Source organism: Xenopus laevis, chromosome 2L (genome assembly GCF_017654675.1).
Source record: "Xenopus laevis strain J_2021 chromosome 2L, Xenopus_laevis_v10.1, whole genome shotgun sequence".
Taxonomy (NCBI): Eukaryota; Metazoa; Chordata; class Amphibia; order Anura; family Pipidae; genus Xenopus; species Xenopus laevis.
In genome coordinates, this window is record NC_054373.1 from 28,937,083 (window position 1) to 28,964,016 (window position 26,934).

The 26,934-nt window shown below is 38.8% G+C and overlaps 2 protein-coding genes across 2 annotated transcripts in view; one reads left to right on the forward strand and one right to left on the reverse strand.

The window, feature by feature from the left end:
- Nucleotides 1–948: 948 nt before the first annotated feature.
- On the reverse strand, nt 949–19,181 carry LOC108707924 (U2 small nuclear ribonucleoprotein auxiliary factor 35 kDa subunit-related protein 2). The gene is made up of 12 exons (XM_018246036.2): nt 19,035–19,181; nt 18,162–18,241; nt 16,600–16,675; nt 13,296–13,401; nt 11,722–11,808; nt 9,450–9,488; nt 8,269–8,384; nt 7,272–7,485; nt 5,288–5,343; nt 4,264–4,373; nt 3,153–3,859; nt 949–1,187 (listed from the first exon to the last, which is right to left on the reverse strand). Exons 1-11 carry the CDS (start codon nt 19,145–19,147, stop codon nt 3,168–3,170), a joined length of 1,689 nt encoding a protein of 562 aa, XP_018101525.1. The 5' UTR covers nt 19,148–19,181; the 3' UTR covers nt 949–1,187; nt 3,153–3,167.
- Nucleotides 19,182–26,658: 7,477 nt separating this feature from the next.
- The window catches only part of cltrn.L (collectrin, amino acid transport regulator L homeolog), a 34,812-nt gene continuing 34,536 nt past the window's right edge, over nt 26,659–26,934 (forward strand). The window contains 1 exon segment of the mRNA NM_001086518.1: nt 26,659–26,780. Within this exon segment, the coding sequence (NP_001079987.1) occupies nt 26,711–26,780 (70 nt within the window). The 5' untranslated portion in view covers nt 26,659–26,710.

Below are 26,934 nucleotides of genomic sequence, written 5' to 3' on the forward strand. Positions count from 1 at the left end.
TTTATTTATGAAGGGGTGGATCGGTAAGTCTCTAAAAAATTGCCGATTTGGGATTTGGAAAGCCTCTTTAAATCCTTGGATCCTGGTAGAGTCCTGCAGCAGGTCGGGTGCCAGCGGGTTAACCGGAAAAAAAAAACAACGAGCACCCTGTGGAATGAGGGGAGGATTTTCAGGTGCGGTTATACCCGTGGGTCTGCGGGTCGCTGGTCAGGTTTGCGGGTCTCATCTAAATTTCTTCTTATGTAATATTGTCTGTACTTTACTCCTTTTAAAGTTTTACTAAAGTTGTTTCTGTCCCGCCCACTTTTAATGGCGCCACTTCCAGTTTGGAGCAACATCACTTCCTGTTTGATGGAGGTTGGCGGGTTGCGGGTCGGGGATATGGCAGTTGTGGGTCCGTGTTGGGTAGTGGATCAAAGTGGGTGAATATGTGGGCTGCGGTTCGGGACGCAGAAATTGGTTCCGCATAGGACTCTACCTCCTGGTTTGGGGCCTGGAAAGTACATAGACAATTGGTTCAGATCCAGGGAAGGAGCGATTTAGGGTCAGCAGTGCCAAGGAGAAAGTGCGTGTTGCCCAAAATGGTGCAGGTTGGAAACCATCATTTTAATATAAAATACACTCGTCTATTCAGACTCATTGTTGCCCTGTAGGGTGATGCTCCCCAAGCTGATGTTTTATGTTTTGATACAAAGTGCTGTGATTTGGCAACCCCAGATGTGTATAGTTCATCCAGACTGCTATTCGTTTTGGAATAGCACTTGGGTTTCCAAAATTGTTATGTGGGAACAAGGGAATTAATTTGCCTAAACGGCCATAAAAAAATGAATGTGCATAATGACCATTTCCCTCCAATTCACCGCCCCCTATTGCAAGACCCCAAATTCATCCAGAATCTAAAAAATTAAACTTAATTCATCGTAACAAAAATGGTAAATAGAGAAGAGATGGATCTTTCGAAACATTTTATTTAAAAGTATTTACAAATTCCTATTCATATAAATATACAAAAGGTCACATATGTAACAAAGATTTGCACTCGGGTTGATTCATTATGCGTCGGCAGCAGTGCACAACCATAACTCATGCTGTCATTTGAGTCTGGATCACTGGTGCAGGTTTCTTTCCAACAAGCCTGACTTGGAGACCATATGGCAGCAGGGACCATCAGAATATTCCGAGAGAATCTGAAAATACAAATATTTATCACTGCAGACTCACCAACTGTCACAGGAGAAAATTCAAAGCAAACACGTAGTCTGAACTGCTTGTGCCTGGAGGTGCCAATTACAAGAGGTGAGTATAGGGGATGGTGGTGGTGAAAACCTTCAAATGGCTGTGTCTGAGGGGTTAATAGCATCATGTGTAGAATTGCTTTTGCCCATGGGTATCTATTAAACAGAGCTAAGTGCTGCCCATCTAGGAAATCAGGGATTCCAAACGGCAGAGCTGCTGAATAAAAAACAATTTATAAAAAAGAAGAAAAACAAAGAAACTGGATTTGGCCAAATATCAAATCCTTCCCAAAAGATTTAGAAAGGGGTGGTTCACCTTTCAGTTCACTTTTAGTATGTTATAGAATGGCCAATCTAAGCAACTTTTCCATTGGTCTTCATTATTTATTTCTAATAGTTTTTAGATTATTTGCCTTCTTCTGACTCTTTTCAGCTTTCAAATGGGGGTCACTGACCCCATCTTAAAACAAAGCTAAGGTAAGACTACAAATGTATTGTTATTGTTGCTTTTCATTATTCAGGCCTCTCCTATTCACATTCCATTCTCTTATTCAAATCAATGCATGGTAGCTAGGGTAATTTGGACCCTAGTAACCAGATTGCTGAAATGGAGAGCTGCTGAATAAAAAGCTAAATAACTCAAAACACATAATAAAAATGAAAACCAATTGCAAATTGTCTCAGAATATCACTCTCTACATCATACTAAAAGTTAACTCAAAGGTGAACAACCCCTTTAAAGGGCATGTAAAGTCTAAAATAGAATAAGGCTAGAAATGCTGTATTTTGTATACTAAATATAAACATGAACTTACTGCACCACAAGCCTAATCAAACAAATAATTTATGATTTCAAAGTTGGCTACAGGGGGTCACCATCTTGTAACTTTGTTAAACATCTTTGCAAGACTAAGACTGTGCACATGCTCAGTGTGGTCTGGGCTGCTTAGGGATCGTCATAAATTACCAAAACAGCACATGTCAAATAATATCTGCCAGAAACTGATACAACAAGACTGAGTAATAATCAGAATGTGCAGACTGCACTGGGTCCTGTGTTGTCATGTAATCTAATGTGGATTTTATAGTTTTTGTATTGCTTAATACAAACTTTCTCCAACTCTGCAGAACCAGTGGCTGCAGAAAAATAATCCTCCAAATAGAATCCCAGTTTATCTGTTTAAATCTGGCTCCATGATCTTTGTCCCTTCAGCTGGAGTTGGAAACAGTAAAGGGGATGTAAAGGCAAAAATAAAATCCAACAAATCTCTACACAGTCGCCGACTGCTCTACAGGGAAACAAACAAAGCTGCTTGAGTTCTGCATGGCTGGGAAGGCGGGGGCTCCCCCTGCTGTTCATAAGTATGATTGTTTCCCTGCTCAGCAGTTAGGGACCGTCTGACAATTCCTATCCACAGCAGTAAATGAATATCACTGTATACAGTCAGGTTTCTTATAAAAACAAAACATTTTTTAATTACATTATATTGGATATAGATTTCTTTTTCGTTAAAGATGGTCTGTGTGCTGCCTCAGAGATCACCTGACCAGAAATACTACAGCTCTAACTGTAACAGGGAGAAGTGTTGAACCAAAAGACAGAACTCGGTTTGTTAACTGGCTCATGTGACCTAACATGTATGGTTTGTTTGTGTGCACTGTGAATACTAGGATCCCAGTGGGCGGCCCTTATTTTATTTTCTTTGCCTTTACATGCCCTTTAAAGCTTTATTTGCATTCAAAGATGCATTCCATTGTTGCATCCCTACTATTTTTTTGTGTCTTTCAGGATCTCCTACCCCTTTATCTGTCTATATAAATACATGTTAATAATAATAATAATGATGATGATGAGGATATCCAGTACTTAAATCATGATCTAGAAATGTACATTGTGTTTACATACTTGGCACATACCTTATCAAACAACAACTATTTGGGTATTGTTGGACTTTGACTTTTTGACCGCCTTCTTCCTTGGCTTCTAGAACTGGAAGGATCTCTGCTCTTGCTCCTTTGCCTTTCCGGACTTCTTGACCGTTTCCTGCCACGGCTTCTTGATCTGGAAGTTGTTTGGCTCTTGCTCATTTCCGGACTTCTTGACCGTTTCCTGCCACGGCTTCTTGATCTGGAAGTTGTTTGGTTCTTGCTTATTTCCGGACTTCTTGAGCGTTTCCTGCCTTGGCTTCTTGACCTGGAAGAACTGTTGCTCTTACTTCTCTCCTTGCTTTTTGATCGTTTCCTGCCTCGGCTTCTGGACCTGGAGGAAGCTCTGCTTTTGTGCTTGTGTTTTTTCTTGCCACCGCCGCTACGTGTTTTCTTTTCTTGGCTTCTCGATCTACGAGAGCGGTGTTTCTTTTTGTTTTTGTCATGGTGGCTGCTCTTCTTCCTCTTGGAATCTCCATTTCTATTATAGGAGTAATCTGGACTAGGGCTGTGATACCTTCGATGGTGTCCATGATCTGCATGCCGGCTTGATCGCTCCTTTCTCTCAGATACTGTAGATCTGTCTGGTGAGATGTGAATGTCTCTATTGGCCTCCCAAAATTCATTGTTTGGGTTTTTATACACATGTAAGAAATTGCAGTGCTTGCCTCTGGGACATTTTTGCCTTTCAAATAAACCTGAAAAACACACACATTTCTAGATGAATACATTTTTAGATTTTGATTTTATAAGTGTTTCATATTCAGGCCTCTCCTATTCATATCACAGTCTCTTATTCAAATCAATGCATAGTTGCTAGGGTAATTTGGACCCTAGTAACCAGATTGCTGAAATGGCAAACTGGAGAGCTGCTGAATAAAAAGCTAGATATTAAAAAATTAAAACCATTTGCAAACTAACTTGGAATATCACTCCCTACATCATACTAAAAGTTTACTCAAAGGTGAACAACCCCTTTTAAATTATTTTTTTTTTTAAGCTAAACTTAAGGTATTGAGATATAAATTACGGAAAGACCCCTTATCCGGAAAACCCCAGGTCCCAAAAGAAGTGTCCCGTAGCTGTATAATTTTTGACTTACCACATATGGCAGTTTTCCATCTTGTTACAGGAGAGAATTCACACTGAAGCTGCCGAGAAGCATACCATCTTCCATTAAACTGAGTAAAGGCCTTCAAACACTCTTCTTCCCTTTGGAATAAAACAGAAGACTATGATTAATGGGACATAATTTTTTAACTATAAGCATGCTCTACAATTCAAGCTTGCATGTAAGCCTAAGCTTGAACTAAGATACAAAGCACACCCTTATAAGCAAATAATTGAGCCACAGGATATGGAACGGTGCCATGAGATTCCAACTTCACCGATCTCCATCCAAGCCTTAATGGTTACAGAAGATACCAGAATCATATTAACTTGCACAAGTAGGGTTGCTGCAGAGATAGGGGTGTGGGATCAATAAAATCCATCAATTAGAAAAAGAAACAGCCCAGGCAGAATCTTCCCCTCCCCCAAGTTATTTCCAAGGAAAACCAAATGGAGTGGAAGATGAGAGAGAAAAAGTGCAAAGCACAAGGTGAAAGGGTAAGAAAAGGAATCAATGTTCCCTTTTCTCTGTACTAATAAAACAGTAACTTGTACTTGACCCCAACTAAGTTATAATTAATCCTTATTGGAGGCAAAACCAGCCTATTGGGTTTATTTCATGTTTAGATGATTTTCTAGTAGACTGAAGATCCAAATTACAGAAAGATGATATCCAGAAAACACCAGGTCCCAAGGATTCTGGATAACAGGTCCAATACCTGTATACACACACACATATATATTTACATGCAAGTGCAGCAAATGTTTAATATGTTTCCCCATCCCCATCTCGTTTTGAATATAAGGCCTTTGGTCACAAAGGTGGACATAACTGTCACAGACAAATCACCCTGCGCAATATTTGCAGCTCCGCAGTAATGTCCCTACATCTGACACTTATGCACCAGCCTCATCAGCTCTAAAACACTAGATAGATTGAAAAAAATCATTAAAGACTAAAAAAGAAAAAAAAACATCATCTACGAATCATAATCAGGCAAATGAAAGGGACTTACGTCTGATATTGAACATATACATTTCCTCTTAAGTGCAGCTCAAAGTTGCAGCTAACCTGTATAAGAAAAAGAAAACTGATGGTTTTACATCTGAGCTCTATTGCAAAGTAAAACATAACCAAGCCAATTTTAGAAATAAATTTATATGCACATAAAATGAACCAAAACAATGACAACAAATATGAATTTGTTTTTATCAGGGAAGAATGAGATGAGAAATCTGCATATCATTCAGATAAGGTATCAGCATTTAAAATCCTAGCAGAGGGGGGTGGGGCAGAGCTACACTAGTGAGACTTTGGGAGGGATGTAGCATGTAAGTAGAAGCCCATCAGACCAAGCATGTCTGTTGCCTAGTTACGGAGAACTAACAAGAACAGACAGTTTATTAGGGTTCTCCAGCACTCAACAGTGGCCCTACTGTGATGGAACACGGCTCGTTGATTTGCTCCTTTAAGGGCATGTAAAGGCAAAAAAATAAAATCCAATTTTTACTGTCTTTAATGAAAAAGAAACCTATGTCCAATATACTTTAATTAAAAAACGTGTACCGTTTTTATAAGAAACCTGACTGTATGCAGTGAAATTCTACCTTCATTTACTGCTGTGGATAGGAATTGTCAGACGGTCCCTAACTGCTGAGCAGGGAAACAATCATACTTATGTACAGCAGGGGGAGCCCCCGCCTTACTTCCCAGCCATGCAGAACTCAAGCAGCTTTGTTTGTTTTCCTGTAGAGCAGTCAGTGAATGTGTAGAGATTTGGATTGTATTTTATGTTTGCCTTTACATCCCCTTTACTGTTTCCAACTCCAGCTGCAGGGAAAAAGATCATGGAGCCAGATTTAAACAGATAAACTGGGATTCTATTTGGAGGATTATTTTGCTGCAGCCACTGGTTCTGGAGAGTTGGAGAAAGTTTGTATTAAACAATACAAAAACTATAAAATCCACGTTAGACCCAATGCAGTCTGTATATTGTGATTATTAATCAGTCTTGCTGTATCGGCTTTTGGCAGATATTTGACTTGTGCGGGTTTGATAATTTATGATGATCCCAAAGCAGCCCAGACTACACTGAGCATGTGCACAGTCTTGGTCTTGCAAAGATGTTTAACAAAGTTACAAGATGGTGACCCCCTGTGGCCAACTTTGAACACATAAATCATTTGTTTGATTCGGTTTGTGGTGCAGTAAGTTCATGTTTATATTTAGTATACAAAATCATCATCATCATTTATTTATATAGCGCTGTCAAGATACGCAGTGCTTTACTGCAGTTATAGCAAACAGAATAAATGGTGGATAACAGACAAGGATTACAGAGTACAATAGGGTTTACAAACTAAAAGGTTAGGGTACAATTGAGACATTAGGATTATATAAACACTTTGTCATTTTTGATACAGCAATGATTAATTAAGGTACATCGAATAGGCCTCTTTAAGGAGCGCTTGAAGGTTTGGAAGGAAGGAGAAAGTCTGACAGCATACAGCATTTCTAGCCTTATTCTGTTTTAGACTTTACTTCCCCTTTAATGTAAAACTGCAAAGTGGGCCAATCTATACTGTGAATAAGAGCTATATAAGTCCAATGACCCCTGGTTCTGATTCAGCCAGAATTGGAGCCAGGCTGGGGCAGTATTTTTGTAGCCTGCTCAGAGCCAAAAAGCAATATCTATGTTCTCTGTCTAGTTGAAGCCAAGCTTTTAATATTTGAACTACTGGGGAATACAATGCCCAGTACACTGCAACTGAACACGGCTATATCTAGTCTGAGATTCTTATCTATTTACTGCAGGCCCTACCCCGCAATATTCCGTGTAGAATCAGTCTGTATAAGAATATCTTCATCTAAGTCGTTGGTGGGTAATAAAATGGTGGAATCTGCAGAATATACAATAACTAGTATAAAGAATTTTATGAAGTAGCAAATTCTTTTTGGACTAAATAGAGAAAAAAAGAAAATTCATCCTTAAAGTTTACCTTAAACTGGACAACTTTGCCCACACTCTTAAATTCAGGCACTACGTCAGCGTAAAACTCGAGGAAATGTTGGTAAATTTCCTCGTCGCCATATTCCAGACTGGCATCTGTGTCGTAATCATCCCTCCTACACTGTTCCATGCCAAATGTAACAAACATACTGCGGATGAGGAGAGTTTGGCTGGAAGACGGGTAGTTGTGCTTACGGGAACACCTGTGGTGTAGGCAGACAGTACACAGATATATATATTCAGATATACAATAATATAAATTGTGAATATTCCAATGCATGCAATGCTTTAGACACATAAGGACAATAAGCAACAAAAAGTGTAAATGTTAAAGGAACTGATAGTGAAACACAGGACTCCTTTGACCTGTCACCCAGACACAAAAATCTTTATAATAAAAGTCCTTTTCAAATTAAACATGAAATCCAATTTCTATTTTTTATTAAAGCATTCATAGCTGTTGTAAGCTCATTTAAAAATCTCAGCTGTCAATCAAATATTGTCTGCCCCTCCTCTATGATTAAGGCATAGAGGCGGGGCAGACAATTACATTCACTTTCCATTCAGCACTTCCTAGATGTCACTGCTCTCCCCACATTCCCCCGTTCTGTTAACCATTTAATTGTGTAGCCAGGACATGGGGATGGACATCCGGTCCGCCATTCTGGTGCACAAACAAGATTCTGAGATGATACAAGGCTTGCCTTAATAACAGTGTCCACAAAATGGCTCCTGCCTGCTTGCTATAATTATGAATTCCCAGACTGATGGAAACAAGATTCAAATAATTTATATAGTGTAATTAAGGTTAATTTTGCTTGACTAATGTGATAAAATAGGATTTTGAATAATTTTTTTGGGTGACGGGTCCCCTTTAATACTCTAATACTTTACAATGACCATAAAATTTAACAGAAACCCAGCACCTAAAAAGTGAAGCTTTCTACCAATTATCTGCTTCAACTGTTACATGGCTTGCTCATTACCTTTCCCCAAATCTGCAAGCGCCAGTTTTGAGATAGAAAGGGCAGTTGGCTCGGTCCTTTTCTGTGCCATATCCTTCTGGTGCCTCCGGGTTATGCCAGGTATCTCCATTTTCAAGCTGTTAAAAAAAAAAAAAAAACAACAAAGTCAAGTGGTCGGCTATCAAAAGTAAAGGAGATAAAATGCAAAAGCAAATGCAGTAGGAAGTTTTAAATATACAGCACATGCGGTGGCTGATGTCCATTGTAGGTCATGCAAAAATGTCCCCATCTAGCTATGTTTGTTGTCACTTCAGTGGTTCCGGTTGATTTTGAAGCAGTATAGGTGAGTTTGTGGAATACACTGCTGGGTGATGTTGTGATGGCGGATTCTATTAATGACTTTAAGAGTGACTTGGATGATTTCTTGAACAAGCAGAATATAAAAAAAGGCTACTGTGCTTCTATAATCTACAATTAGTATAAATATTGGTTATATATGGGAGTGCATTTATAGGTCTCTCTCTCTCTCTATTAGTAGGTTAAGGCACAACATGTATCAATGTCTTGAATATATTGATAATGGGTTGAGTGCAGAGGAGTGTGTGTGTTACATATGGAGGAGTTGAACTTGACTTCGCTCTTTTTTTCAACCCAACTTAAAGGAAAACTATACCCCCAAAATGAATACTTAAGCAACAGTGTTAAAGCAAAAGACAGAACTCTGTCTGTTAATTGGCTCATGTGACCTAACAAGTATGGTTTGTTTGGTATGTTTGTGTGCACAGTTAATAGTACGATCCCAGGAGATGGCCCTTATTTTTTTTTTTAAATGACAATTTTCTATTTATGATTACCCAATGGCACATACTACTAAAAAGTATATTGTTAGGAAAATGGTTTATTTACATGAAGCAGGATTTTATACATGAGCTGTTTTATGCAATATCTTTTTAGTGACCTACACTAAAGTTTTCCTTAACTATGTAGTCTGTCCGGTGGGCCTGTGCACATGAGAATGGACATTAAAACTGACTGCAACAAAGTGAACCTGGAAGCAAGGCTGCAACAGAATTCAATGTAGTCTGCAGGACTTATCACAATCAGCTGCATACAAATATGAAATCCTTATACTGATACTAATGTGATTAACAGAATACATTATTACTTGTGATGCTACAGAAATCTGCAGCAATAAGTCTTACCTGACTTTCCGCTTCATCCAGCAACCTCTGCGCGGCTTCCTAGAAATGGTGTAAACATAGTGCGAATAAGAACCTCCATGTGGTGCACAGTATCTGTTTGTGAGGGGTTAAGAACATCTAATGCCTTGTTGTGACTGTCAGATTCAAAGTCCCAACACTGGGAATTAATGGCTACAAAGCTGCTACACAATACCAATGTCAGTCGATTGCACAGTACGGTCATCTGATATCAGCGTTTTAAAATAATCCTGAAATTCACCATTTCACATCTAAGGTAACGTGTATCATAGCCTTTATATTGTGGTGACCATAATCCTAATGCACATTTATTTGTACATTTTGTTTTATTGCTTATCTGTACATTTTATTTGTTATGCTGCATAAAAAGATACACCCTGGTGATACAATGGGGCAGTGCTGAGCTGTAGCAGCCTTGTAACTGAAAACATTGTTAAGGAATACAATGAATATTGTACATTGCAAGATAACAGTATCAAATAAAATGACCTTCTTTCCAACACAAGGACTATTTATTTTGATCCTGCTTAACAAAAAGTAAATGTAGGTGTATATGCCCCTTTAAGAGTCCGAGGTTCATTTACAAATATACCTGTGCAGTATCTCATAATATGTAGTTAGACAATGAAAGCAACTGTCTGGTTCCTCTACTTTGCAGTAGACCACAGGTATGCAGTGTTTTTTTTATGCAAGTTCCCCATTCTCCCCAGTTGTTCCTGGATGATTCATGTTCATTTTGGCTCCATCCATCCCCTGATTTAGCTCCACCCCCTTAATATTTGGGAACCAGAAAGTCTCCTGCTCTGTCTCACAGAGCAGGAGACTTTCTGGCTCCCAAATCTTATGGGGGGAGCAGGAGACTTTCTGGCTCCCAAATATTATGGGGGTGGAGCTAAATCAGGGGATGGAGGGAGCCAAAATGAACATGAATCGTCCAGGAACAACTGGGGAGCTGTTAAATATTAAAAGTTGAAAAACTTTGTTTTTTACCTTTTCTTGCATAGGTGCAAGTGGCAAAGTCCAATTGAAATAGAAAACAAACATATATGCAGAAACCCAGCTTCAGAAAATCTTACATTTTGGTTTAGCCCTTGCACTCAAGCTTTGTAGAGATGCTGCATTTAACAGTTCCGATTCTATCTAATGAAGCATGATCAAGAAAATGTCACACTTTTATAACTGTAAAGTGCAGTGAATACACCAAGGTCGCCCCGTTCAGAATTACTAGTGACTGGTGCCGAAGTCAAAACAAGAAGATGCTGTATATAATTTTAGGTCTATTTATGCCTAAAATTAGCTAATTTATAAGGAGAAAGAAACCCAATGTAAGTTTTTTTTATTTTCTTCAGTTTTCCATTTTTGCACACATTGCTTCAATGTGTGCAGGCAATATAGGTTTGGGACCTGTTATCCGGAATGCTCAGGACGTGGGTTTTTTTTTGGATAAGGGCTCTTTCCATAATTTGGTTCTTCATACCTTAAGTCTACTAGAAAATCATGTCAACATTAAATAAACCCAATAAGCTGGTTTTAATTCCAATAAGGATTAATTATATTTTAGCTGGGATTAAGTACAAGTTACTGTTTTATTATTACAGACAAAAAGGAAATCATTTTTAAAAGTGTGGATTGTTTGGATAAAATGGAGTCGGCGCTTCTGTAATTCAGAGCTTTCTGGATAATGGGTTTCCGGATAACAGATCCCATACCTGCATATCTGCATTTACGCACCAATAACATATTACTTCATTCCAATAAGGGACATTAATATGCAGGTGTAAAATCTATTATCAGTAGGGATACACCGAATCCAGTATTCGACCTTTTTCAGCAGGATTCTGATTCGGCCGAATCCTTCTGCCTGCCTGAACCAAATCCTAATTTGCAAATTTGCAGGGAGGAAAATCACATGACTTTTTCACAAACAAGGAAATAAAAAATGTTTTCCCCTTCCCATCCCTAATTTCCATATGCAAATTAGGATTCAGATTCGGTTAAGTATTCGGCCGAATCTTTAGCAAAGGATTCTGGGGGTTCGGCCGAATCCAAAAGTGTATTTGGTGCATCCCTAATTATCAAATTGGAGAGAGACAGGTTCCAGGGGCCCAAACCCATATTGAATAGCATGTTACATATTATCCCCTATTCAAGTAAGGTTTTGTAAAAACCTGCATTTATTGCAAAATCATATGTACACAAACTGATGCACTCAAACAGGATATCAGTGATTCTACCCTCCTAGATCAGGAGTCACCTCTTTTTCTCGCTTCTTCCTCTGTTCCTCATTTTCTTGCTTCTCTTTTAATTCTTCATTTTCACGCCACTCGGCTATTAATTGTCTCTGGAAAAAATAAAAAGGAACGTGCAAAACACCAAAAGGTCAGAAATACGACCACTCCCATATAAGAAAATATGTGATGTATACTTTTCTCCAGCAGAATATATCTGGACTGGACTACATACATTGATGCCCACGGGTTTGACCTGGCAGGTCAGTATGGTATTTGTTGTTATTTTAGTGAATAAATCTTTTTAAAAGGACAACCAATTATGCCCTCCACATGCTATTGTAGTTGCTGTAGTGCAGCATCCATTCTCCCCTTTAAAAGGACATAGCACAGGTGTACCAAGTGCCTTGCTTCATGAGGAGGAGCATTACTTGTAGGCAGCAGCCTAAATAAAGAGCAAGAGACAGGCCACATCTGATGAATCTTAAATGTAAATAGCAGGAGAACAAATAAATAAAACCTATGATGCACAGAGCTAATATTTTAAGGGGAGCAGTAGAGTAAACCTGTGCATCTGTATAAATAAATGATGGGGATTTGTATTGGGTCATTGGCAAAATGCACCAAGTGCCATTACCCTGCACTAAATGTTTAATGTATCTCTTATGTATTAATGCAAAGGATCTTCTGACTAAAGTATATTAGATTAAAAAAACACACATCCAGAATTGTTATTTTTCAGAATGTCATCTAAGTGGCCTAATAGATTCATCTCATGGAATAAGTCAGAAGGTCGTGAGTTGTAAAGAATGTTGTTGCCTATAAACTATCATTTTACCTAAAATAACACAACTCTCCAAAAAAGCAATTATCCCTCCCTTTCTCTTCTCAAGCAGCTCTGTTTCTCCAAATGCTAAATGCTGCAGAATAGCCTCAATGACCTCTCAGAATATAACAAAACTGCAATCATGAAACCTATTTCCTGCGCACATTGTCTTCTCCCTATGGCTGCAACCGAACTTCCTCAGCTGAATTCACAGGCCTATGGTACACGGAGATGGGTCCTGGCAACAAACAGCATAGCTGGTGATAACAGTAACCAAGGACCTACTTGGCAAAAGACAGTGAAGAGTGGATGGAAAGAAAGATCTATGTAGTTTCACTACAATACAATTAATTCACTAGTACAAATAATATCATCCCCAAACATTGCAGTTATTGACCACCTACCTGCCAGAAATCAAATTATACTAATGTTTGCTAATTTCTAGTTCCCTGATTGTCAATGCTATAGAATGCATGTTTACAGGTTCTTCTTTATTTTATGCTTCCCCATGTTTTTACTGGTAACAAGCGCTGCATCGAGATCAAAGAAAACCTGGTTAAAGTAGCAACGTCACAAGAACTTGTGAAAACCAAATGTGCTGGTAAAGAAACCTGTAAATTCATGTCTTTGCTCCTTATACACTCACTTGAAAAATCTGCACCCTGATACATGAAAGGCCCCCTCTAAACCAGGACACCACGTATACATTTTTATTTGACTAGCAGGGCACACAATAGCGTTCCATATTCCAGGTTACCTTAACCCACCGCTTACCTCCACTTCTTCCCGCCTCTTTGCTGCCTCCTTTTTTTCTTTCTTTAGCATAAACTCCTCCTGAGCTTTCGTCTCTCGAAGTAGCCATTCTTCATGTAACCTTTGCCTGCTGACACAATGAGAACTACGCTAAAGAATGTGAAACATGGCATGGGAACAGGGAAAAAGTTTTTTTTCTATCCTGCATTTCTTACCCAATTAAAGAACAATTAGGTGCAAATTCTTCATATAATAACACATTTAATTAATAAATGAGTTGAAACTGAAATAAATCAACTCAAGCTGCTGACTCTACGGGTTCCTTTGTATCACTTTAGTATGTGTGTGTATATATTTATATATTATACATAGATAAATAGTATAAATTGTACATCAGTGCCAAAAAATTATAGTGTAGTACTATACCATAGTAATTTTCCCAATTCACATTGACACACAACAATTGTTTATAGTTGAAATCACTGTAAACTAGGGATGCACCAAATCCACTATTTTGGATTCAGCCGAACCCCCCGAATCCTTCGCAAGATTCAGCAGAATACCGAACCGAATTTGCATATGCAAATTAGGAGTAAGAAGGGGAAAACATTTTTTACTTCCTTGTTTTGTGACAAAAAAATCACGCAATTTCCCTCCCCACCCCTAATTTGCATATGCAAATTAGTATTCGGTTCAGCTGGGCAGAGGGATTCCTGCTGAAAAAGGCTAAATGCTGAACCAAATCCTGTAAACCTTTAACCACAGAATAAAGTGCTAGTGTTTTATTTAAAAAAAAAAAAGGGAAAGGCGCCTTTTCATCCTTATTTGTCTTCTGGTAAGCGGTTAGCAGTTTGGTGAGCACAACAATTTTTTTTTTTTAATACTTTAAAGTATTGTGAAACACTGTACTGTTTACGCAGTACCACTTTGGGAGAGAAATGTATGCACTTCACTGAATGGATGCGAAACCTCTAGAGATATCAGCTTGGAATTGTGTATTCCTGGTATTTATTATTACTTTTGTACTTTGCTTTTTTGCAAAATTTAATACAAAAGTAGTTATTTGACAGATGTAAAATCCTTACACAATTTGCGTCAGCCATTGGCGATGCATTAAGATTGCTCTGAGGTTTCTTTGGAGAGTTACTAAGTAATCCTTAGGGACACTTCCATTAGTTTTCCTAGAATGCATTAACTATAAAGCTCTGAGGAACACTGTGATGCTTCAGCAAAGGTAACAACTATTTCCTACTATATCAGTAGGTACACGTAGGGCTGTATATTGGATCGGACATAATGTGTAATTGTTTAATTGAATACTGCATCTGTCCCCTGTATGATTTTCTGGATCAGCACAATTCTGCTTAATGGGAATGAAAGGTATCTTCCCCCAAACACCTTACTGTAAAGCATTGCACTGAAACATAAAAGGTATAAAGGGAAGTTGCTGGTTCTAGTAAGAAATGGCACATTCGGCTGAAAGTACCCCTGCCCAGTTCATACCCCCATGGTTAAAGGGCATGTAAAGGCAAAAAAATAACATCCCATTTTTACTTTCTTTAATGAAAAAGAAACCTATCTCCAATATACTTTAATTAAAAAATGTGTACCGTTTTTATAAGAAACCTGACTGTATGCAGTGAAATTCTCCCTTCATTTACTGCTGTGGATAGGAATTGTCAGACGGTCCCTAACTGCTGAGCAGGGAAACAATCATACTTATGTACAGCAGGGGGAGCCCCCGCCTTACTTCCCAGCCATGCAGAACTCAAGCAGCTTTGTTTATGACGATCCCTAAGCAGCCCAGACCACACTGAGCATGTGCACAGTCTTAGTCTTGCAAAGATCTTGCAAGATCTTGCAAGATCTTCCTGTAAATTGGATCTTCATATCTACTAGAAAATCATGTAAACATTAAATAAACCCAAATTGGCTGGTTTTGCTTCCAATAAGGATTAATTATATCTTAGTTGGGATCAAGTACAAGCTACCATTTTATTATTACAGAGAAAAAGGAAATCATTTTTAAAAATTTGTATTATTTGGATAAAATGGAGTCTATGGGAGACAGACTTTCCGTAATTTGGAGCCTTCTGGATAATGGGTTTCCGGATAATGGATCCTATGCCTGTAGTATAGCATATAATGCGTTAAGAATTTTTGAGCGATTCAAGTAAAGTTGTTTTAAGCTTTTCTGCATTTTTAACCAAATTTACATAAACAACCCCAAAATTAGCAGTCAGGATGGACTGCCAGAGAAATTTTTTTAAAAATCCCAATCTCAAATCAAGAGATATTTTCAAACAAAATATAAATTGTTTTACATTTCTATTTGGTTTTATAGGAGTGCAGAGAAAACTCCTTCCAATAGCAAATACATTTACAGATTAAAACAATGTTACAGATTCTCTTTTCTTTATATCATTGTTGCATTTTATAATACAGTTCTTTTGCAATAAGCTTTTCCATAATAATAGCACGGTTCTGTGTTTTGCTATTGAAAAACTGAAGGACCCCGTCATACATACATATATATATATATATATATATATATATATATATATATATATATATATATATATATATATATATATATATATATATATATATATATATATATATATATATATATATATATATATATATATATATATATATATATATATATATATATATATATATATATAACGGGGTCCTTCAGTTTTTCAATAGCAAAACACAGAACCGTGCTATTATCTCTCCATTTATCGGCACGCACCACTCTATGCAATAATTACCGGGTGCTCACCAAAATCTTCATACTCCACCAGATGAAAGCACTCACGGGTCAGTCATATGAGTACAAATAGCAAAATTTTATTTTATGATATGTGGTTGTTGGAATAAAATTTTGCTATTTGTACTCATATGACTGACCCGTGAGTGCTTTCATCTGGTGGAGTATATATATATATATATATATATATATATATATATATATATATATATATATATATATATATATATATGCTTCTGGAAACCGTCCAGACTTTGCAACATGTTTTACAAGAGATAAAGAGCTGATTGTCCTTTGATTATCAATATGGAAGTGACAGGAGCCCTAGTTCTCTGGCACCCATCACACGCAATCTTTTGTTGTTGTATATGTGGCTTTTCATTGTATATCCTGCATCTAGCTTTTACCAATGCTAAATAAAAATGTAACGGTGTATGGCCGCAGGGTGAGACACCCATGTGATCAAATGGAAAGCATCTGACTTCAAGCTTCTGCATATAAATACAAGCTCTGATACATTTTGAAAGTATTCAGAAGTTTAATGTTGACCTTTCAATCTCAAGCTGAATTTCATCATCGTCTTCTTCTTCTTCTTCAGAACACGGTTCATCCTTGTTATTCTCCTCTGCAAGTTAAAAATAGAATTTACAGTTTTATTAAGGGTTCTGTCTTAGCTAAACATAAGGACTGCAAAAATATGACTTGCTTTCCCCTTGTATTTGGCAAATAAAATATTAAGGCTAAAGTCACATACAAAAGATTTCTCTCTTTAGGTTACTGCCCCTTCTGTAGGTAGTTAGAGGAATAGGATCCACCTGTCACTTTCTGGATAACGGGTTTCTGGATAACGGATCCCATACCTTTATCTGCTTGCTTTTATTAAAGGGGATGTTCACCTTCCAAACACTTTTTCAGTTCAGTTGTTTTCAGATTGTTCCCCAGAAATTAAGACTTTCTTCAATTACTTTCCATTATTTATTTTTTACTGTTTTTTCAAAATTAAAGAAACTTGTTTTTCAGAGTGGGATGATTCCTTTGTCCTTCTGTTTCATATACGCACCATCCACCATGTATTAATATTCCCAAATGTAGGAAGTTGAATCAGACTGGAACATAGGCAGTACTTTAGTCTGCAATCACCCTTTATTGGTACTGAATCACGACATTCAAGTGATACCTTGAAAAAGGCATATATTCCCGAAAACATGTCATGATGATTCAGCACCAATAAAGGGTGATTGCAGACAAAAGTACTGCCTATGTTCCAGTCTGTTTCAACTTCCTACATTTGTGTTTTTCCACAAAGTTTAAAGTTGAATGTTCCTGTCTCTGGTGTTTTGAGTCTGGCAGATCAGTAATTCAGGTGCAGACTCTAAACTGTTACAATTTTGCAACATTTAGTTGATACATTTTTCAGCAGCATCTCTGGAGTATTAGCAACTATTGTATCAATTCTAATTCAGCTGCCTGTAATGAAACCCAGAAATTCTGCTCAGCAGGGACAAATAAGAAATGTATCAACTAAATGTATCAATTTAGAACAGTTTACAGGGTCTGCGACCCCCCCCTCCTCCCAGAGCTGCTTTAGAAGGTGAAATATGACACTTTACCCTTCAATATTAGAAAAACGGTAACACATAGAAAATAGAAAGTTATTTCTGGTGATCTATCTGAAAACGGCAGTTGTTTGAAGGTGAACAACCCCTTTTAACACATACAATGACATTACTTTTTTTCCCAACCATATTTACCTATACTACATTTTTACTGCACTTAAATATGTATACAGTACACCACAGAGATGGGATTAATAAAGCCAAATATTAATTAACCATAGGTTGGCGTCCAAACAAAATAATTATTCCTTTTGCAAGTGCCATGTAAAATGTTCTACTAGCTTCCATTATTTTTTTTTTTTTTTCAACAAGTGTCCAGTGGATTTTATTGTCATTTCTGCCATATACAGTAATACATAGTAGAAACGAAATAACGTTCCTCCAGAACCCATGGTGCTACACATAAAACTATATGAGGTACATCAAGTGTGAGTTCTCGAGGTGAACAATACACAGTCCTGACATACATTAGTGTAAAGTATTCACACAATTTACCTTCCGCTCTTAATTTTGCAAGCGCCTGCCTCTTTTTCTGACGTCTTTCTTTCTTCAGCTGTGCTCTGAATTGTTTATGGCTGCAAAACACGAGGCATAGTTGCAGATTAGTCTGAATAATAGTAAATCGGAATAGATTAACATTAATCAAAACAATAACTGAAAAGCAAAGTCATACGACAGCCAGTGTGTGTCAGTTACAAGTGACTACAACTGGGTTTTCTCTTACTTATTGGTAGGGATGCACCGAATCCACTTTTTTTGGATTCGGCCGAACCCCCGAATCCTTTGCAAAAGATTCGGCCGAATACGAAACCCTGATTTGCATATGCAAATTAGGGGTGGGAATGGGAAAACATTTTTTAATTCCTTGTTTTGTCACGTGATTTTCCTCCCCGCCCCTGATTTATATATGCAAATTCGGATTGGACGGGCAGAAGGATTCTGCCGAATCTGAATCCTGCTGAAAAAGGCCGAATCCTGGATTCGGTGCATCCCTACATATTGGTTATTGTTGAAAAATAAACCCTGCCTGATATGTCCCATTGAGCAAAATGATTTCCCCTCCTCCCAAGTGGCTGATGGGGATCCTGCATGCACATATTTAAGCTTCAGACACGTATTTGTAGCTGCTAGTTGGTATTGAGCATCTTACAGACAACATGCACCTAATAACACAACAATAATAAGTAAAGGCTATGAATATTAATAGTAGAGACTACTCCCCTTATCAGGTGTCAATGGAGCCCATTCATTACGGACTACAACTCCCAGCATCCCTCAACAAACTGATAATGTGCGGGAGACTACGAGGGAAGGCAGCAGCACGATATAAAACAAGCAGGCTATTCTAAGCGACTACTCGCTGCTTACCCGCTTACTGGCTGCGGGTTAAGCGATGTCATATCGTTCCTGGAGTCAGTGGGAAGACTATCAGCAGTTCCATACAGTCCTGTCTCTAACACTATCTCCACACAGGCTACCATAGAGTCCCTAAAACTAGCGCGACGAACTTCCGGTGTCCCTCACACTATCGCGACGAACTTCCGGTGTCCCTCCCGGTAGTGCGTCATTGAGGGTGGTGCCAAGAAAACGTGTTTGCTATGGCGTTCTTTTTAAGCATTTGGCGGCTAGTTTAACCTCTTTTTCCAACAAAGGACTCAACTGACTGTGTGCCTGCTTATCTATGCGGAGATGTATAGCGGGGACTTATATTCCACGCCAGGTGATACTGTACAGAGATTGCCGGATATGGTGTAGAGTAGGGTTGCCATATTTGTTGATGGCTAAACCCAAACACAAAGGGGCGGGGCAGATAACATGGGGGGTAGTGACATAGGAACAGACATGATGACATCAGAGGAGGGCACAATGATGTTGGTGGAGTTATGACACCAGGGCAAGGTTATTGTATCACTTAGATGCAACTGGCTGGATCCATTATTCTCAATCATACCTCCCAACATTTTTGGAAGTAAAAAGAGGGACATTTTTTTTTTAGCACGTAGCGCAGCAAATTTTTTTGACCATGCCCTTTCTGTGGCCACACCCCCTAATTACTATGTTCAATTTACAAAATTTGGCAGGTTATAAAAGTTTGAAAATATTTCTCCTCAGCTAAACTGTTTTTTTGTGTCTCAAAATTGTTACAAAGTATCTTATTTGCACCTGTTAGCTGTTCTGTGCTCTCTGCTAAAAGCCAATTAAGTGAGAAACTTTGTTTCTTTTTCTGTTCAGTGCAGAGAAAATAGGGACTTTCCAGTACAAATGAGGGACTGCGGGTTGAGCTGTCAAAAGAAGGACTGTCCCTCAGTAAAGGGGAAAAATGGGAGGTATGTTCTCAATGTTTCAAAGTGTTGATGCCCAGTTCAAAGTCATGTGACAACCCTATCTCTAGCTATATTCTACTTGATGATTAAACCCAATCCTTTAATTACAGCTATGAGACCTATTATACAGAAATCAGTTATCCAGAAAGCTCTGAAATACAGCAATACTATTTTAGAAAAAAAATTCTTATTTTTGATTGATTTGCGTTCTTTTTGTATCTGTAATAATAATAACAAATGAACTGCACTTGATAATAACTAAACCAGGTTGAGGTGCGTATCATAGTATTTAAATGTTTTTCATTTATTGGCCAGATTATTGTTCGGGTTTCATATGGCTGAAAACCAAAAAGGTTCAGACTCAAACAGGAATTCCCATAGGGAGGAAGCACACCAGACACTTGACTTTTAGAACATTTATTCCAGCAGAGTTGGCACAAGCTTTCAGGGTCAACCCCTTCCTCAGGTGCAATCCCTCAGGTGCCTCCCAGGTCCAGGCCCACCCGCCCGGTTGCCAGCCTGCCCATCCATCCACCCTCCCTCTTCACTCACACAGTGGCACATCCTGTATTAGCGGAGAGGACCAATTCACCCGTCCGGATATGGATACCGACAGCGTGTGCCGCGCCAGTCAGCCGTAACCTCCTGGTCCTGACCTGATACAATGTCCTCCCAGCCTGCCCAAGAGAAGTTAGTGAACACACGTGCAGGCAGACGTGAGAGCGGCTCTGGAAAGTGGATGGTCATAGCACTGAGGTGTGTGGTCTTGGGCAGTTAGGGTTCTGCTTCCTGAACCCCCTTCTGGCACCTAGTTGCCACTGCGAGCAGGAAAAAAAGGTAGGGGGGGGGGCAGGGGGGCCTAAAGTGTCTTCTCCGCTGGGGTGGGGGGCCCCTAAGCAGCAGCCCCGGTCGGCCCCAGTCCGACCCTGAGGAAGAGTGTGAGTGAAGAGGGTGTTGGGAAGTGGGCTGAGTTACGGGGGGGTTGCCAGACCAAGTGGCATTGCCTTGGGTGGCAATACTACTTGGTACGGCTCTGGTATGCGAAATGGGAATATATATATATATAATTTATTATATATATATGATTTATGTAAGTATAATACCAAAGAGAGAATCGGGATAAGCTCCCCCCCCCCCTTTTTGTAGTTGCTATGTTTGGTATAGTATATTTGATACTAACTGTGGGAGAAGTGACATACCTCCCAACATTTTGGAAATAGAAAGAGTGACAAAAAGATTTGTGGTGCGGAGCGAGGTGAATTTTTTGACCACGCCCGTTTTGTGGACACACAGCCCTAATTATCGTGTTCATTTTACACGATAGCATGATGGCAGGTTATGAAAGTTTGAACACATTTCTGTGTTTTTTTTTATGTTATTACAGTTTTGCTAATGAAGGTGAATTGCCCTTTGAGATGGCGGGTCCGGGGGGAACCAAGGCCAGTGCCATTAGTTTGAATCAGGGAGAGGGTCTGAGTTGACCCCACCCCAAACCCACTATAAGGACCTGTATTGATGAGAATATTTAATCCTGGGGCCAATCTTCCATCTCTAAATGGCCAAAAAGAGACTTTCTATCCCTAGTCTAAGCCTTTTTACCCATCTGTAGCAGAGCGAAGGGCAGTTGTTCAAGCCTTGGTTCCCGAGAGGTTTCCTCCATTTTTTTCTTTCCTCTCCTGAGGACTGAAGTCCTATGGTTGCATTAAATATGCCGCTCCCCAAAATAATTTAGATTTTAACAGTGGACATTTTATATTTAAAACACTTTCTCTGATCTTGATTATTCTCTTTCTTATCAAATTGCCAAATAATAATAATTGCCTTATTGTGCCTTTGTTTTATTGGGCAATAATTTTACTATCAGTGCTCATGTTTCAGTTCTGTAATGATTAGCTGTATTTGACTACGCTGCTATCACTTTATTGCAAAACATGTCACAGTTTATAACCCAATATTTATATGATCAGGTTTATTTGCAATAACTTTAAATGGACAAAATCCAATAGAAACTGCAAATGGCTTATCCGTTCTCTTAGACAAAATATATCACCGCAATAAACGTGCAAGGAGATCCTTGCTTACACTAAGCTGTGTGCCGTGGATACTTTGTACTTTTATCCGTTCTCTTAAACATTAACTAATGGCAGGATAGAGGAGTAGATCCAAGTGCCTGTGATAACAAACAGCAGTGATTGCTGATTGTATACTGTCGTGATTGATTCCTAAATTCCAAAAGATGATTAATGTGATTTTGGCTTGTATATTCTTTTGAAATGAAAACATCTTCAGTATAATTTTATCCAAATGCACGTAATCTTAAAGGGGATCTTCACCTTATAATGTGGCCAGTGGGGATGCACCGAATCCAGGATACGGTTCGAAATTCAGCCAAGATTCAACCTTTTCCAGCAGGATTCAATTCAGCCAAATCCAAGTGTCTGACCAAACCGGATCCAAAGAATCATGTGACTTTTCATCACACAAACAAGAAAGTCAAAACATTTTTAACGACGCACTGTTAACGCTGTTCTCTTTCCCCCTAATTTGCATATGTAAATTAGAGCGGACGTGAACAGCGTGAACATCGCATTGTTTTGGTTCGGTACTTGGCCGAATCCTGAAATAATGGATTCAGTGAATCCCTAGTGGTCAGTGATTTCCTTACACTGGTCATCCTTTTTGTGGATTTTGCTCTATTTGATGTTTTATTCTGTTTGTGCTGGCAAGCATATGTAGAAGTAATGTGTGGGTATATCCAATACCCGTGGGACCCATGGATCAGGTGTGTTTGGTCATATTGCTTGTACAAGTTTGGGCTGGTGGCACCCTGCCACCCCTCCCCCTCCCTGCTGTCAGTGACATGACCCTCCTCCGTGATGTCACCTGTGGGTTCAGGTTGACTTAAAAGTAAAGGTCCACAGACATCGGTGGAAGCGGGTCCCCTATGAGAAGGTGTATTTTCAGAAATCAAGCTGTTTTAAAATTTAGATTTTCTGAAAAAAATTAGATTTTGCAACCTCCCCAGAGTTTTTTCAAATTGTGTTTTGAAAGTATTATGCCAATCGAGAAAAAACTATTTATGTTAATTCACATAATGGAGCATGGCGCTGCTTTTTGTGTAATAACTGTAATACATTGCTAATGAGTCAAACCTATCACCATAAAACAGACCCAAGACATGCTGTAGAGAGATGTGAAGGGTGCAGACATGTAAGGGCTCATATATGATGTCCCCAGGCAGAAGTTCAAAAACTCTAAGGGGTGAAACACTGAAACTGGCACAGTGGTGCAGAATGCAGTGTTAATGGGTGCAGGCCAGGTCTTACCGCCTGCCATGGGCATATAAATGATAACGCAGGCCATTGCAGTGTGAGATTCAACCATACAAAGGCTATTTAGCAACAATAAATACAAATGTATTTGGTTATTTTTCCCACAAGTAATAAATTAACAGAGACAAACGGTGTGGTTATTTAACACCTATTGTGAGTAAAAATTAACTATCACTAGCAAATATTGAATATTTCATTTAACGTGATATAATCATTAACCTTAAACTAGGTTAAAGGGATTCTGTCATGATTTTTATGTCGTTTTTATTTCTAAATTGTACTGTTTACACTGCAAATAATTTACTCTACCATATAAAATTTCATTCCTGAACCAGCAATTGTATTTTTTTTTTTTGTAATAATGGTGTGCAGGCAGCCATCTTAGGTCATTTTGCCTACTCAAGTATTTTCAGAAAGAGCCAGCACTTTAGGATGGAACTGCTTTCTGGCAAGCTGTTGTTTTTCCTACTCAATGTAACTAAATGTGTCGCAGTGGGACCTGGATTTTACTATTGAGTGCTGTCAGCAGTGCTTCAGGGGCTGCTTCTCCCCCCCCCCGCTCCGTGCTTTCAACTTTTAGTGTCGGAGCAGGTCCAGGGGGGCACATCGCTAGTGCAGTGAGCGCTATTATGCTCTTTGCACTAGCAGAGCCGAATTTCTGTCAGAAAATGGAAATTCTGCTCCACTAATGTGGTCAGTGGGGATGCACCGAATCCAGGATAGGGTTCGGGATACAGCCAAGATTCAACTTTTTCCAGCAGCATTTGATTCAGCCAAATCCAAGTGTCTGACCGAATCCAAAAAAACATGTGACTGTTCATCACACAAACAAAGACGTCAAAAGCACTAGTAGAGCCGAATATCTCTGTCAGAAAATGGAAAATCGGCTCTTAAAGTTACCAGAGGCGGCTTTTTGCCTCCACCGGTAACTGGCTGCTCCATGCCGCCTGAGGCAAGGTTCTCACCTTGCCTCATGGCAGGAGCAGCCCTGGGTGCTAGTTTATCTGAGCACAGGTCACATGACTGAGGGCAGCTGGGAAACTGACAATATATCTAGCCCCATGTCAGTTTTCAAAATCAAATATAAAAAAATCTGTTTGCACTTTTGAGAAACAGATTTCAGTGCAGAATTTTGCTGGAGCAGCACTATTAAAGGGCATGTAAAGGCAAAAAAATAAAATCCTATCTCCAATATACTTCAATTAAAAAATGTGTACCGTTTTTATAAGAAACCTGACTGTATGCAGTGAAATTCTCCCTTCATTTACTGCTGTGGATAGGAATTGTCAGACGGTCCCTAACTGCTGAGCAGGGAAACAATCATACTTATGAACAGCAGGGGGAGCCTCCGCCTTACTTCCCAGCCATGCAGAACTCAAGCAGCTTTGTTTATGACGATCCCTAAGCAGCCCAGACCACACTGAGCATGTGCACAGTCTTAGTCTTGCAAAGATGTATAACAAAGTTACAAGATGGTGACCCCCTGTAGCCAACTTTGAAAGCATAAATTATTTATACATAAGTTTGTGGTGCATTAAGTTCATGGTTATATTTAGTATACAAAATACAGCATTTCTAGCCTTATTCTATTTTAGACTTTACATGCCCTTTAACTGATGCATTTTTCCCATGACAGTATCCCTTTAATGGAATATGCTACTCAAGTCAAAATGCAAAAAGGAAAAAGATGTTCATGGGAAGGTCCAAAAGTGACCCATTGTAAACAATTCAGGAATTCTCAAGTAAGTGGCGTGATAAAAATATTTGCATGAATGTAATAATATAATAATACACAATGATACAGCAAAACACAAAATAATACACAATGACCTGCCTGCTGGGTCTTGGCAGCTTTGAGCTCCTGAATTGTTTTGTTTTTCTTAATGGCAGTGACTGTGCACCTATGCAGCCGAATTATCTGAGGTTCCCACTCGGACTAATAAAATAAGTTAAAGTAATGCCATATTTCAGCATAAGGCATACGTCCTTAAATGAGGAAGGGGTAGTATAATCATCTGGCTAAGGAGCAAAAGCCTTTATATAAATCTCAAAAAAATCACTCTATTACAGCAATAAAATCAAGAAAAAGTCACACTCTTCTCCTAAAAGCCCTGATTTCATACCAAACAGCTCTTGTATACCAGCTAGCACAAAAGGAACCTGGGAGGACTAAGTCTATGATAGAGAACAAGGCTTTTGTAACATTCCAGAATGGCAGCTTTCAGTGGTATGTCCCTTGTTGTGTAGGACAACTATTATTAGAATGCTAGTAACTTATTCCGTGTTGTGGTATACTAGCATTTGTAAGCCAGTGGCTTTATATTTATACAATACACAAAAGCCATGAATATCCTGTAAATTATATACTCATAAACGGTGACTAGTAATGTAATCAGTTATAAACGTTGAGTAGTGATGTCATTATTGTCACATGACTTACTAAAACTTGTGTATTATAATAAATAAAGTACCCCTTGTTGGAAAATATGAGGATATTATAAGTAACCTCAGAGTTCCATGACCTGTATAAAAGCCTTCGGCCTCGTGCTTTTATATGGTCATGGAAATCCTTGTGACTTACAATATCCTTATATTTTACAATATTAAATTTTATTTAATATATAGCACCACGGAGCGATCCTCTTCCGGCTTCTTCTTTCTTCAAGTTTCCCGGGGCAGATGCATGTGCAGTAGAACGAAATAACTGACTTTTTGGTTTAAGTTCGGCTTTTCGCTGTACTGTGCATGCACAGGCGCAAGAAGAAATAAGAAGCCGGAAGAGGATCGCTCCGTGCTGCTCACTGGAATAACCCTGGGCCGGTGCAGTTTTCTGCTGATAGGAGCACCGGCCCAGGGTTTCAGGTAACATGTTGCACCCCCAAGCGGAAGAAGACTTTCCTTCTCCTTTAAATATTTAATTAACCATATATTACTGCTTTTTTGGGCATTTTAACCTTTCCCGTTTTGAAAAATTTCTAGTGTGTCTCTGTTGACCTAGAATATTGGTATTTCATAGTCACAGAACTCTTCAAACACTTCTTATAGCCTATAACACTACTTATACTGTCAGTAGGGGGACATTTTTTTCAACTGAACAGAGTTACTGCCCTGTTCAGCCGTTCAAGTCATCTGAAATGGGTCATGATGATTTATTAGGAATGGATTTAATGGGAGTGTCAGTGACATAAAATGCAGTGCTTTTTTATCACTTACTCCATATACATAGAAAGGCAATTGACTTAATAGAAACAAATGGCTAATGAAGACCAGGTTAATTGAAGAACAAGGAATTAATGATTAAACTCATCTTTTTGTCAGCCTGGGTTCTTATGACAGAAACTGTGTTGCCAGCTGGTTCTTTTTGCGTTAGGATTCTCATTGGGGAATGATGCTTGGGGGAATTCTGCTCTTTCTTCTCTCTTTACCCACTTTTGTTCATGGAGATCTCTGTGAACCAGGTAAGAGTGCCCACTTGGGACCTTTGTATTGCTTCCTCTAATCCTTTTCTATAGTAATAGTGCTGTATTTGTTCAGCCTTAGCCTCATAGTATTAAATATCATGCTTCTAAATCAGAGCTGTCCAACCTGCCCTGCTACAGCTATATAACTTTT